The sequence below is a fragment of the Punica granatum genome, chromosome 2 (genome assembly GCF_007655135.1).
Source record: "Punica granatum isolate Tunisia-2019 chromosome 2, ASM765513v2, whole genome shotgun sequence".
In the NCBI taxonomy this organism is placed as follows: Eukaryota; Viridiplantae; Streptophyta; class Magnoliopsida; order Myrtales; family Lythraceae; genus Punica; species Punica granatum.
In genome coordinates this window covers 2879912-2894886 of record NC_045128.1, presented here as the reverse complement: position 1 = coordinate 2894886, position 14975 = coordinate 2879912, and the positions used below count along the sequence as shown (strand labels likewise).

The 14975-nt window shown below is 36.4% G+C and overlaps 3 protein-coding genes across 3 annotated transcripts; 2 read left to right on the top strand and 1 right to left on the bottom strand.

Annotated features, from left to right (window-relative positions):
• Positions 1 to 1067: 1067 nt before the first annotated feature.
• On the top strand, positions 1068 to 3504 carry LOC116194491 (cytochrome P450 94B3-like). The gene has a single exon (XM_031523299.1). It carries the CDS (start codon positions 1298 to 1300, stop codon positions 2849 to 2851), a length of 1554 nt encoding a protein of 517 aa, XP_031379159.1. The 5' UTR covers positions 1068 to 1297; the 3' UTR covers positions 2852 to 3504.
• A 2590-nt stretch (positions 3505 to 6094) lies between these two features.
• Positions 6095 to 7381, top strand: LOC116197314 (30S ribosomal protein S21, chloroplastic). Its single transcript, XM_031527409.1, has 2 exons — positions 6095 to 6577; positions 6687 to 7381. Exons 1-2 carry the CDS (start codon positions 6165 to 6167, stop codon positions 6793 to 6795), a joined length of 522 nt encoding a protein of 173 aa, XP_031383269.1. The 5' UTR covers positions 6095 to 6164; the 3' UTR covers positions 6796 to 7381.
• A 24-nt stretch (positions 7382 to 7405) lies between these two features.
• Positions 7406 to 8135, bottom strand: LOC116196952 (uncharacterized protein At1g28695-like). The gene is made up of 2 exons (XM_031526921.1): positions 8028 to 8135; positions 7406 to 7858 (listed from the first exon to the last, which is right to left on the bottom strand). Exons 1-2 carry the CDS (start codon positions 8133 to 8135, stop codon positions 7406 to 7408), a joined length of 561 nt encoding a protein of 186 aa, XP_031382781.1.
• Between the last annotated feature and the right edge of the window lie 6840 nt (positions 8136 to 14975).

Genomic DNA, 14975 nt, shown 5'->3' with positions numbered 1-14975 from the left:
CCATGTTAATTTTAAAATCTCAAAAATATTAATAACTAGTTGTTGGAAATACTTTTATAATCTTGTTATGTTTTGTTACTTTTGTACGATGAAAAATGTGAATAGTGAATAGAGAAAATTCATGTTAAGAAAATTTTATCCCTTTAGTAGTTTGGCTCGGTTCGAACTGGATTACTGGGTCCCATAGACTTCTAAATATAATGATACATTAAAAAAAAAAGGTGAATAGTGAATACATGAAGTGGTCCATGTTTTAAATTATTTCTCAACAAACATGACAACATAATTCACCGTAGATTTTTGTAACCCATGACATAAAAGTGTACAAAAATATCAAATTAAAAACTAAATTCATACTAGAAGACTTTTATCCTTGAGTGAATAACCCGGTTTAATTGAATTAGTCAGGGCTAACTGAAATTTCGAATACTATGATTCACATAAAAAAAAAGAAGTAAATATCCTCTGTTCATAAAAAGTAAATATTATCTTCCTAAAAAAAGTTACCAAGAAAAAAGTAAAATACTCTAAAAATAATAACTATTTTCAACAAAAAATTATCATTTAAAGGAGGGTCAAGGTCTCGATAGTTGCCTTAGAATAAAAAGGTAATGGATTCAATTCTCATTTGAGACTTATTGTATTTCCAATTTCTTATCCTCCTATTAAAAAATTCTCTTATATAAAAAGGTAATTAATTTAACACAAGCGTTTGTCTTCTTTTTTTTTTCCAACTTAAAACACACGCACATATATTATATATATATATATTTGGCATGACTCAGTATTACATTATGCCCTGACGTAATACATTTGAAAAATTCATTTTAATATCTATTTTTGAATACTATGTACGACCAATGCATGACTAACTCAAAAACTTTTAGATTACGAGGAATATCCATGAATTGAGCAAATATATATCAAAGAGAATTGAAAAGCACAAAAAATGCTAGTAGTGAGAATTGAACTTAAAATCTTATAATTTTGTATAATAATATGCACCACTGCACTGTATTCTTTCTTGACAAACTCAAAAGACTTTCAAATCTAGTTTCTTAAATTTTATATTTTCTCATTAATAAAGGATAATATGCCATCGTAGTTTTCCATTTATACTTGTTGTATATTAGGCGTGTTATTCTTTATTACTCATTTTCTTTTTCCCATTTGGTTGCATTTGGTGTATTACTTATTACCATTAAAGCCGCGGCCCCGCGCCCGTCCCTTTCCCTATCTGCTATATTTGTCCCCCTCCCGCCCTTCAAAACCGTTGCCAAAAACCGCCGACCCGGCAATGGCAACTCCTCACCTCTTCTCTTCAGCCGAAGCTGCAGCGGTTCTCTGGCAGGCCCTCAAGCTCTCCCCTCTCCTCGCCCTCCTCTGCGTCCTACTCCTCGCCGAGCTCCGACGCGCCCCCGTCCCCACCTCCGGTTCCGGCCCCCCGACGTACCCCGTCATCGGTTGCCTCATCTCCTTCTACAGGAACCGCCGCCGCCTTCTTGACTGGTACACCGAGCTGATCGCCGACTCTCGGACCGGCACCATCGTTGTGGACCGCCTCGGAGCGACCCGGACCATCGTGACGACGAACCTGGAGAACGTGGAGTACATACTGAAGACCCGGTTCGGGAACTTCCCCAAGGGCCGGCCCTTCACCGACATTCTCGGCGACTTCCTCGGGAAAGGGATCTTCAACGCGGACGGGGACCTTTGGCGATCGCAGCGCAAGCTAGCTTGCCACCAGTTCAGCGTCCGGTCCCTAAGGAACTACACGATCGGGACACTGCGGGACGGGGTGCAGACCAAATTAATGCCAGTCCTCGAGAGACTGGCAGAGGAGAACCGGGTGATCGATCTGCAGGAGCTCCTGACGAGGTTCGCATTCGATATGATTTGCAAGTTCTCCCTAGGGGTTGACCACGGGTCCATCGACCCGGCCCTGCCCGTTTCCACCGTCATACGAGCCTTCGATTCATCATCGATGATCTGCGCCCTCCGCGGGGCTGCGCCGTTGTTCCTGATATGGAAGGTAAAGAGGTGGGCCCAGGTTGGGTCGGAGAAGAGATTGAGCAACTCGGTTTGCGAGGTCCATCAGTACGTGAACTCAATAATTGATGAGCGCGCCAGCAAGATGAAGATGGAGAAGACCGGAACACCCGACGACTTAGGCGAATTGGACCTATTATCGAGAATGCTATTGAACGGGCACGACAAAGACGTGATAAGAGATATGGTAATAAGCTTTGTGATGGCAGGTCGGGACACCACCTCGGCTGCTATGACATGGCTCCTATGGGCGGTCTCGCAGAACCCGAAGGCCGAAGCAGAACTTGTATCCGAGATTGTCGATTTTAAGGAAAGTGAGTTGAATTATGATTCAATCAAGGAGCTGAGGTTCCTGGAAGCTTGCTTGCTCGAGGCGATGAGGCTCTACCCACCAGTCGCGTGGGACTCCAAGCATGCGATCCAGGACGACTTACTACCCGACGGGACGCTGGTCCGGTCCGGGGACCGGGTCACATACTTTCCATATGGGATGGGGAGGATGGAGACACTGTGGGGGAAGGATCGGTTAGAATTCAAACCGGACCGGTGGTTCGTCGAACTAGACGGTGGGAGGGGAGTGCTCAAGAAAGTCTGCCCGTACAGGTACCCGGTATTTCAGGCGGGGCCGAGGGATTGCATAGGCAAGGAGATGGCATTTGTTCAGATGAAGTACGTGGTGGCTTCGATACTCCGCCATTACGAGATCAAACCGGTACGAAGAGGCAAGCCAGTTTTCGTCCCCCTCTTGACTGCTCATATGGCCGGCGGCTCCCCGGTTCGCATTTGCAAGAGAAAGGACTGAGGGGAAGTCCCTCCTCTCGAGCAGATGTTTTTTCCTCCCCTAACGTATAAAATATAAATTTGCCCCTACTTTTTTTTTTCTTTTTTCATAATTTAGAATTTGATGAGTCAAGGATTCCGGTTCTATACGCTACCAAGAGGCGGCAGCAATTTTCTGGAGAATGTTTACCGTCCCGTCCGTGTGGTAGGGTCCCCCAGTAAATGGTATGGTCCCGGTGCAGTCCCGGCCGGGACAGGATAAATTGGGGGACCGGCTTGTCTTAACGGCCGCTAGTGAGATTGATGTCGAAAGCAGTCTCTGCAAATAGTCAGATTCTCAATTTAGACTCGATCCAACCACGAAAAGAACAGAATAAGGTGGCACAGGTTTGGACGACTCATCTTAAGTCTGATGACCTTGGATGGATACAGCTTGGAGTCATGGACCTCTTGAGCTCAGCCGAGCATAGTTGAAGGCTTGACCGCTTAAAATGTTGGTCAGTCCAAGTCCCTAAAGTCTAGTGAGCTATAACTAGTAAGGATCATCCTACTAAGCCTACCGCTGCGAAATATCAATTCGGAAGGACAGGTTTCTAAATATAGTAGATTCTTGTTAGTTACGGATTCTCCGAAGAAAGGCATAGCACATGTTTTATCTATAAATCTTTTAAGCCTCGCTCGGACTCGGGGTGTTCACAACCCGTTTGGTTCTTGCATTGGACTATATCCCACGTGCTTGTGTCGTAGGTAGAATATTGTTGTCGAGTCGACAGTGCCATCACATGAGATCCACGAGACCAACAGTCCTACTAGAAGGTTTCACTATAAGTCAACAAAAAAAAATTTTAACTGTAATCAGCAAAAGATAAATTTCAACTGTAACGAGATCACATAACACGGGGATGGATCCAACAGTACGAAGAAAAAGGAGAATTGCACGTACGGACAGGTTTTTAGCGTATGGCTGGGGGTGGGTGAGGGAGCGGGGCCCACTCTGATATGTGCGGCTACAGGACACGGCCACAGGAGATTTTATTATGGTATTTCTAATTTAATATAATTGGGGGGTTGTCTGGTCTTGTCAGAGAGCACATGCACGTTTGGTAAAAGATAATTAGCACGTGCAGAAATTCTCTCTACCATTCACGCCGCGCCACTTGTCAATACATCAATTCTTTTCTCTTTTCTCTCTCTGTTTTTTTTTTAAGGATATATATTCGATTTCTTCTCTTTTTCTTTTATTTTTAAGAATGAGTTCGTTTCTTCTTCCTTTTTTCTCTTGAATATCTTTATAAATTCACGAGATAAGTAAGTCTTGCCAAACACCGAGCAAGTTGATCACTGATGAATCTTCTGCATGATCTTACGGTAGTTAAATTTGTAAGTATACTAGAAGAGTCGCATTATTTCGAACATTTCCTCATTTCCATTATTGAAGTTTGTTGAAGATGAATTGTTAAGTACCCTTTTATTTAGATAGAGCAGTCCCGACAAAACTGCTGTACTAACTGCTCGAAGAAACCTATTCAGCCTGAGGTGGAGTTTTGTCTTCATCCATTATCAAATCAAATTTAGTTTAATTTAACTTCCTCATCAATTCAATAATATAATAATTAATTTTTTTTATTTTTTTCTTCAAATTCTCTCTCATACATTTTTTTAATCTATTATTACAATCAATTTTTTAACATTAAATTCTTTTAATTATTCAATATTTTTTTCCAATTCAACAACACAATCATCACTTTCTTATTTTATTCTTCAAATTCTTTCACGTACTTTTCATAATTACTTTTATTTTAATCTCCTCAAATTAAACTAAATCAAATTAAATCAAACTTAACTTCGTTACTAAACGCAATGTATTATATTTTGAAGGAAAAAAATCAAACTTACATACTTTATTTTTAATAAAATTTTAAATAAAAAAGTTTCCTACTACGTTGTCATTTTCTAGATCAATCTACTATCTATCACATGATCAAATTCAAAATTATTGACCCGTTTGGTTTTACATTTTTTTTAAACTATATTTTACTATACTCCACTTATCTTCAATTTAACAACACAATTATTACTTTTCTTTTTTACTTCAATTTTTTAACCATTCAATTCAATTTTTAATACTAAATTCTCTTAACTATTCATTACTTTTTTTCACAATTAAACAACACAATCATTACTTTCTCCCATCTATTCATTATTTTTTATCATAATTCAACAATATAATCATTACAAATCAATCAAAACAAAAACTCAACTCTAAAATCAAATATAACATTAATGTCTTCGGCAGCTCTTTAGGGCATATTTGATTTTGAAATATTTTTAACTCTACTCTACTTATCTTCAATTTAACAATACAATTATTATTTTTCTTTTCTTTTTTTCAATTTTTTTAACTATTCAATTCAATTTTTAATATTAAATTCTCTCAATTATCCATGACTTTTTCCACAATTCAACAACACAATCATTACTTTCTCTCAACTATTCATTATTTTTTCTCATAATTTAACAATACAATTATTAGAATCCCAATTAAACATATATATATATATATATATATATATATATACATAGTTAGAATGGAGTGGAGTTAAAACTCCACTCCTTTCCCAAACAAAGCTTAGTTTCCGTAGAGTAGGACATATTCTTGTTCTCATTGGGTCGTATTTGACGATAATAGTTCGAGAAAATATATGAGAAGTTGAATCATTTGTCTTATTTTTTAGTAGATAAGCCGAGTACTTCAACTCGTTGGACGGCGCCCTTCCGTCCACATATGTCAACCGAGCATTTTTGTTTTTAATACGACATACACATATGGACAAAAATGTTCAAGAAGCGAATCGAAAATCAGGAGACATCTGATCTGGCTGGTACGGCTCACGTACCGGAAGAAGTTGCGGGAGTCCAACTGCTATATTGGTTAATCCTAAATGTACAATTGCGCTTGGAGTTTTACGACACCGACGAGGATAAGACAATTTGGACTTTGAAATGTTAGTTCATTTGTCTCTTTCAATTCAGTGGCTAAAAATTACTTGGAATCCTTCTGGATATCATGATATACACCGAACCGAAAAAAAAAAAAAGAGTGGCCGAAAGAAAAATAAGTCTCTTTCAATCTCCGTGGTGATTTAAATGGGCTGGACGAGTCTAGCCAAATGGGCCATCGAGGCCCAACCCGAGCGATCGACTCGTGCTGCACCCGAACCGATAACCCGCTACCGATACAAGCAGCGACCAGCCCATAGTTTCACTTTCATCATCGTCGTCGTCGACCTTATCCAGACAGACTGCTTCACAGTTCGTAGCTCAGCTGATCGTCAATGGCCTCCTCGTTCGCCAACTTCCTCTCCTTCCTTCTTCCTTCCAAGCCCCCGCCGCCGCAAGCTCTCCCACAGACGCTCCCGAAGCCCCGCCAGAGCTCGAGGGACGATTTCGCCCCCATATCGCTCTCCCAGGCCCAGGATCAGGCCCCGGTTCCGCCGCCCGTCGACCTGTCGGCGTCCATCATGTGCCCGTCCCTGGCGTATGCGAACACGCTCTACTTCAGCTCCGGGTACAACGTGCAGGTTTTGGTGGAGGACAACGAGCCAGAGGAGAGGCTGCTGGGGCGGTTCCGGCGGGAGGTCATGAAGGCCGGCGTGATCCAGGAGTGCAAGCGGCGGCGCTTCTTCGAGAACAGCCAGGACGAGCGGAAGCGCAAGACCCGCGAAGCCGCCAAGCGCAACCGTAGAAGGTCCAAAAATTATGCCTTTTTCTATGTGTTTCTTCTCCCCTCCGACGAGGAAAGGAGAAATCATGGAAGCTAACTGACGTGTTTGGGTCTTTAAATCTTGTCACGGCAGGCGGACGATATCGAGAGCTCCGGCCCAGAACAAGCCGGAAACCTCTGCGAACGAGAAGTCCAAGGACGAGGACAACTGGGAAATGCCGGAGGAAGACATTCCATTCTGATTCAGTCTTGTCCACCGGACCATTTCCGCGTCGGCTCTCCTCCTGGGGGCCGCTCTCCATTCGAGTTTCGTTTGTGAGATATGTTCTGTAAATTGTGTTAATTCATTAGCCTGTCTGCCCCAGTCCAAGATGTCTGATTGGTGAAGCGAATCGTAAGTATCCTGATCAAACTTGCGGCTCAAGAAACGAACGCCGCTGTAGATGAGCTGCCTTCAAATTTGAAAGATCAGCTGTGATCATTGTCGTTCGTATGCTTGAAATTGGTTTGATCACTGCTTTTCCTCGAAGACTTTGCAAGCGCTGTCCTGATCTCTATCATGGGCTCGATAGTTTATATGAGCTGAGTTTGTCCTAGAACACGCCTTTGGAGTTGCCAAGCCGAATTGTTGTGCTTGCAAATGAGATAATAATGATAAAACAGCACGTCTAAGAATGTATATGGCTGTGGTTATGTATGTTTGCCTTTGTTCGATTAGAAGTGTGGCTACGTTTGCCGGTTTGCACCAGCCTGTCTTGACTCGTCTCTCGACATGGAATATATGTTAGTTTGCTTTGCACTGGACCTAATACTTGTGATATTTCATAATCTCGAGCACCGACATCACTTCTATTATGCTTTTATGCTCTGATGCTGCTTGTTTGTGAAGCTTTTCCAACTGTCGAGGAGGATTTCTACATCATGGATCTTGTGTTCGCTTTCTGTACTGCAGTTTACACGGGCAATGTAGACTCTCCTCAAGTCGACGCTTCCCTGGCAAAAATCCTCATAATCAACCGTGTCCAGATAGCTCATTTTGTTCCTGAGGAATCCGAGGAACTCGTCGCTGCTCTGCAAGATCATCTCAAGGGTAGACTGTGTATCTGAGTCGGGGTATAAGATTCTCTCAAAGTTCCAGAGTTTGAGGAACTCAAGCGCTATCTCGTTCGAGTGCATGTAAAAGAACCCTCCACCGGGTGACTTTGTTATGCTCTGTGAGTCGGAAGCGTGTTTTGGGGCCATCACCATCGCATCATATCGGCCGAGTAGCGGAAACGGGTTCCGGAACCACAAAACGTCAACATCCTGCAGGTAGGAGAATAACATTCAAAATTTAAGGGAAGAATCAGGAACCTCGCAGAATCATTAGAAGGATCCAACCACCAGTCACCGCACTCACGTAGGAACTCGACCTTGAAAGCATCGGTTGCGGAAATCACAGAATGTCGATAAGGGAAGAGAAGAGAGATCTTGCCGTGTAGATAAAACTGTAGCCCAATTCAATCACTTCTTGAATGAGCATATTCCTCCTCCACTCGACTTCGATACGATTGGTACGCCTAAATGGCTTGTTCCATAGCATATTGGCGAGATTGTAGCAGTCAGGATGTATGGACTTGCAGACACGGAAAACTCAGGGGTCCGGCACTAGGATGATCAGGTGGTTCAGGAGTCGGGCAGTTCCCTGGCCGAGTCGAAAACTCTCGAGGAAGAGCTTTACAAAAGAGCTATCTTCATCTGCGTGAAGCGTTGTGAGGATCACTACTCTGTCTTTCGTGGATGCTTCCTTCAAAACTTTCAGCAAGCCTCTGCTTCTCGGCCCCTACGGATCAAATTGTCGATGTCGAACGTGAGATGACAAATTGAGTGCCATGCCACTCCCTAGCAGCTTTAATAAGTACGATCTCTCCACAAACTAATCGTCCGATATGAATGTAAAACTGAAGATCATCAGGTAAAAACCGAGCAGAAAGATATCAACATATATATAGGTACTTACGCGGAGAGACTTGATTGAGATCTTGCCGACGCATCGAGAAAATTCAGGTAGCAGAAGATAAGGTATTAAGAGGAGTAAAACCAGAAGAGCAAAAGATTTTGTGATTCTCATCTCTAATTTTCTCAATAGTCCATTGTTCACATACATATGACCACACAAATACGTTCACATATGTAAAGATATTTAATAGATTAATAATTATTATTATTATTATAACCAGAAAGTCCAGCAAAGGGTCATATTACATCTAATAGAGGATGATATGCAATCACAGATTTTCATCTATACTAGTTGTATTCTAAGCATGTATCAATACACATTTATGTACTTTCCTTTGACAGTCATGTACGATATCTATATAATTGAATATACTTACCTCGCGTCATTAGTGAGGATTCAGCCATACTTTGCCATCTCTTCAACGTCAATTTTTTCTAACATGGGAAGTACTCAATTGAGATCTCAAGTGAACCAAAGACTATGATACGTACACAAACCATCAGAAACTTGGCGACCTTTCGTATATGTTATAAAATGTATACGACCTTGATACCGTTCCGACCTTCGGTAAATTTAGATGAAGTGGATGCCGGCCAAAGTCAGTGGGCAATTGTCTATCACATGATATATGTGCCTGCATTATTTGGTAATGAAGTGCACTTCTATGGCGCTGTTGATGTTGTTTCCATGATAAACTGTATTAACAACTACCTAGCAGATATTAGTGGGCCGAATTGGGCCTGTAACAGTATGGGCCTGATAGGCCATGAGGCAGACCCCAAAAGTGGGCAGAACAATTAGAGGCCCATGAGGCTGACCCAAAAGGAAGAAGAAACAAGACAAATGGGTTCAATTCGCTCGTGAGAAACTACAGAGATTTTGCATTCGATTTTCATCGGTGAAACATTTGTATCTCTTTTACTTCTATTTCCGCTATCTCTTACTAGATCCACGACCGTACTTGTACTCTAAAAAGAAAATATATGTATGTATGTACTCCTACTTTTTGCTGTCCAAGGATACGTATATACATATGTACGTATACGTATATGATTTTGAGTGGTCGTGGCCCCATGGATTCTTGCTTTGAAGACGATGTTTGATGATTGAAGAATCAATTGAAGTCCATTATGTAGAAAATGCCAACATGTTCTTGTCTAGGGTTTGGATAAATACGCGGCTCCACTGCCCAATAATTGAGCAAATATTATTATGTCATTTTCATTGGCGTGGCAGCATATAAAAATCACTTTGTCTAGGCCAAAGCATCAATGATAATCTGATAAGTATACATCCCACACGTCGTCAATTTTATCTCCTTTCGGCACGGAGTTTGAGTAACGGGGAGTTTTAATCCGAATTCTTAATTAGGAAAAGTGTCCGACGTCCCATATAATCCATCGAGTTAGTAGGGTCCATTTGATTTTAAAAATATTTTTAACTCTAGTCCACTTATCTTCAATTTAATAACATAATTATTTTTTTCTTTTTTCTTCAATTTTTTTCATCATTCAAAATTCAATTTTTAATACTAAATTTTCTCAACTATTCATTACTTTTTTCACAATTTAACAACACAATCATTATTTTCTCTCAACTATTCATTACTTTTTATTACTTTTTTTCATAATTCAACAACAAAATCATTACAAATAAATTAAAATTAAAATTCAACTCAACTCAACTCTAAAACCAAACACATTCTAAGCATCTATCGCGGTGTTATTAGTTAAATAATTAAATCATTCCTTTTCGTAGAAGTCAATAATAGAATCTTTTAAGGCATATCCACATTAACCTAACCAATTATGGTGAATATTTTGCATAAATTATTAACATTGTATTTAGTAATGGAGTTCGGTTTGATTTAATTTAATTTAAAGAGATCAAGACAAAAGTAGTGAGAAAAAGTATGTGAGAGAATTTGAAAAAGAAGGTAAAAAGTAATGATTGTATCATTAAATTTAGGAAAAAAATGTTGAAATTGAGGAAAAGCGTTGAATAGTTAAAAGAATTTAGTATTAAAAATTAATTTAAATAATATATAAGAAAATGTATGAAAGATAACTTGAAGAAAAAGATAAAAAAAATAATTTGTTGAATTGAGAGAAAAGTTAAATTAAGAGGAAATAACTTGATAAATCAATTACTTTCATGAAATTTCTCAATTTACTAATTTTTAAAATTTTGGCCTAAAAAATCACAACGTTTACCTCTGTTTCCCTGATATACTAATCCGTTAATTGGGCCATCAAAATTGCTGACGTGGCTGCTAACAACACTGATATGGCAAATGATTGACTGTGTGGATGGCTTGCCATAAACTTTTTAACCTAAAAAAATCACATACTTTAATTTTTTTTCCTCATCTAACAAAATATCAATAAATTCTTCCTCATTTACCAATATGTTAATAACTTAAAAAATCACATAGTCTGCTTATGTTCTCTCATCTATCAAATTATGACTTCTTTCAAAAATTACATCCAGCAAAATATGATTTTTTTTGAATGATTATATATTTGAATTAGGGACTTACATATATGTACATTGATTTGAATGTTAAAAGAATTTTTAATAAAAAAAAGTGTTATAGTAGTTACAAGTTTGTCATTTGTAAATCAAAAGAATATCCATATATGTTATCGCATTAAGTAATATAAGAATTTAAACATATTATAGAACAAATGCAATACTCATGCCAAAATAATCATCCCAACAAAACTTGTGCACACCAGCATCTTTAAAATGTTATTACGGTTCAACTTGTTGGAGACAAGTTTTGTTGGAAATGTTATTTTATCATGGTTATTGTCTTTGCAGTATAATATATCTAAGTTCTTATATGTATATATATATATATGAAAGCAGGATAAAAGTGCGTCGTGCTAGATGTTCCCATAACATTTCATTTTTGAATGGAATTTTCTCTATCTTTTAAGCTTTTTCTAAATAAAAAACTTTAAATTTTAGAAATATATAGATATAAATTATTGAACCGTTTGTTATTTTATAAATTTTATGATTTTTTTAATTTAAAATTTTTAATAATAAGTATATATGGATTCGTGAATTGGTAGTTATTTTTTTTGAATTTTTTAACTTTTTTAGAAAAATGAATTTAGTTTCATTTTTAAAGCATATAGACATTTGAAGCGATTGTTATTTTCTCGCATGTACGTAGTTTAATTTTAGGTACATCCACAATTTGATTTTTGGAAGTGAATTCTTCAACAATTTTTTTCCTCGCACATAAATATTTTAGAATTTTAGGATTTTTCAATTTTATATTTGTAGTTTAGGTGTTAAATTTTGATAATGCAAATATAATGAATTTCTATCTTCAGCATTTTCATCATATCTGCATCATCAAAATTTAATAACAATCAGTCCCAGAAATCTATATTTACATTCAAAATAAGTTTAATCATGCTAAAGTAATCGGTCCCCATGTCCAACAAGTTCAACGATATTAAATAACAATGCTAAAATTTTATAGATGTTGGTATGCACAAGTTTTGTTAAAATGATCATTTTGGCATGGTTATTGTTTTTGTAGTATGATATGTCTAAATTCCTATATTACTTAATGTGATCACATATATGGATATTCTTTTGATTTGTAAATGAAAAACTTGTAACTGTTCTAACACTTTTTTCTGTTAAAAATTCTTTTAACATTCAAATCAATATATATATTTGTAGGTCCCTAAGTCAAACTTATAATCATTCAAAGAAGTCATATTTTGGTATATGTGATTTTTGAAAAAAGGCAATATTTTGGTAAATGAAATAACATAAGCAAAATATGTGATTTTTTAACGTTATTGATGTTTTGGTAGATTAGGAAAAAGTTATTGATATTTTGATTGACGATGGAAAAAAGTAAATTATGTGATTTTTTAGATTAAAAAGTTTATAGCATGTCATTTACGTATGCAACCATCTGCCGCATCAGCGCTGTTAATGGCTATGTCAACAATTTTAACGGCCAAAATAACGGATTAATAGATCAAGAAAACGAAGGTAAATGTTGTGATTTTTCAGGTCAAAATTTTAAAAATTGATAGATCAAAAAATTTTATAAAAGTAATTAATTTGCAAGCTATTTCCCCTTAAATTAAGTTAGACTTTGTTACTAAACAAACGGTAAACATTTTAAACAATTTTTGGTTCTGCCATTGTGAAGTATAGAGTTGATGATATTAACATCATTTGCATGTATATGAAAAAATATATATACATATATATATATATACTTCTAATGAATATAATTAATTTATAAGCAAAAAAAGTATTAATTAACCTCTATTTTGTGGATAATACGGTGCATGCCAATATGCCTTATCCAAAGTATCGGGCCCTCCTGCATCCATTAATTTTATCTTTTTTTTTTTTTTTATCGGCAGAGAAATTCATGTGTCCTTTCATGTGGCACATTTGGATGGGATCTTGTGGGGGCGGTCGGCGCCATCATGATATGTAGAAAAACGTGTGTGTATATATATATATTAGTAGGGTTTCCTGCGCAATTTACGGAGAAAATAATAGATAAAAATCATCCATAATATATATATATATATATATATATATGATGAAAACATACATTATTTTTTTATAGTTAAATTATACTTCAATTTATACTTTTATTATAAAATATCTTCAAATTTTGATAATTCAATATTCTTATTAAAAATACTTGATATATTTTTCGATCGACCCTTACTATGTTATTATATTGACGCGTCTTATTCATAATATTATTGATTTATTCAAGTTTCATAAGTAACAATTCCTATTTTAAATACTTTATAAATTGACCTATAATATTGAATTAAGAACACTTATATTTTATTTTATTTTATGATATTATATTATTATTATTATTATTATTATTATTATTACTATTTATTTCATAGTTAAATAATGTCTATATTTACATTAATTTATTTATATTTTTAAAAAAATAAAAGAGGCACTCGAGAGTGTAAAAAATAAACGTACTCTCCAAGAGAACTTCTAAAATGTTTCTAATTATATATATAAAAGATATGGATATAGATATATGAAATATATATATCTTGGATAAGTATATTAATTAACATGATCATTTTTCCGTTTATAATATGTATGTATGATATATATATATATATACCCGTCTTAGTTCCGTGAAAAAAATTGTTTGTTTAATTGAATTTTAATCTAGACGACAACTTATCGGTCACACTCTTTTGTTCGGGATGGTGACAGCACGGCATGGGGGTCATTCATTCGAACTTAATTAAGATTGATAAATCGAAGTCCATTACTTCATAGGCTCATATGCAAATGTTGTGACCTATGATCAAGAACCTGACTCGGCCACATGCTACAGCACATCGATAGAGTAAATTGAGTTAATAATAATCTTCACGAAAAGCTAATAAATGTGTTTATTAACTCATACCATCATCGAAAAGAAAATTATACTGTGAAGTATAACTTAATATATATATATATATACATAATTAGTGGTGATAATATATTACTCAAATCCAACATTTATAAAAGAGAGCAACCACTCAACCAGATAAACGTACAAAAGATTAAAAAAAAAAAAAAGACAACACTCACAAACTAAGCAGAGGGCACAAAGGAATCAGACTCCTATGATTTAGCCATTTTAGAGCGAGCTAATTTGTCAAAAAGCATTCTAAGAATCGATAAAAGTCTATGTTTGACTTTGTTTTGTTGAGGTTGTTAATTTTACGTCGAAAAAATAAATGAATATTCATGGATTTATATAAAAAATATGAGTACTATCATTCATCAATTTTAAGTAGAAATGGATCAAATCCGTATAAACACAATGAAAATTCGATATGGAATTAGAGCATAAATTATGTGTATGCACTCTCATGCACTTGTGCATACCCCCATCATGTCAGGTCTAATATGTCTGAGTACAGCTAAGAGTGCGATTCGTATAAGTCTCCCTTCATCCGAGCATGGATGATGAAGCCGAGGCAGTTATTGAGCCAATGGTGTCATATTTCATATATCCTCTAAAAAGGAGGAGTGTAGAAAAGTTTGCTATGCCAGTCACGAGTGTGTTTATGGTACCAGCCGAGTGTAAAGTCAACAATCACATGGTACGAATTGAAGAAGAAATCGACCTTCCCGAGCCTAGTACACGCGCATATATACAAATATATGTATATATATATATTATAATAAAATAATAATAAACATATTCTTGAATTTTTCGAAATTATTTCATGCTCCATAAATCGAGTTGGTGTTTCATAAATAAATCTACTTATCACGTAAAGAAAAACAAAACATGTTAATGCATAGAAAAATAAAGAGTTCGCGTAGGACATGCTTTTACCTAAAAATTTAGAGGACTTTTAAATTCAATTATCATTGGCGAAATTAGGTTTA

Excerpts from the sequence above, each read along its gene's own strand:
- LOC116194491 (XM_031523299.1), top strand. The coding sequence starts at position 1,298 with ATGGCAACTCCTCACCTCTTCTCTTCAGCCGAAGCTGCAGCGGTTCTC.
- LOC116197314 (XM_031527409.1), top strand. The coding sequence starts at position 6,165 with ATGGCCTCCTCGTTCGCCAACTTCCTCTCCTTCCTTCTTCCTTCCAAG. Across the intron at positions 6,578-6,686 it reads GCCAAGCGCAACCGTAGAAG|GCGGACGATATCGAGAGCTC; the intron begins GTCCAAAAATTA and ends TTGTCACGGCAG.
- LOC116196952 (XM_031526921.1), bottom strand. The coding sequence starts at position 8,135 with ATGCTATGGAACAAGCCATTTAGGCGTACCAATCGTATCGAAGTCGAG. Across the intron at positions 7,859-8,027 it reads GCTACAGTTTTATCTACACG|GATGTTGACGTTTTGTGGTT; the intron begins GCAAGATCTCTC and ends TCCTACCTGCAG.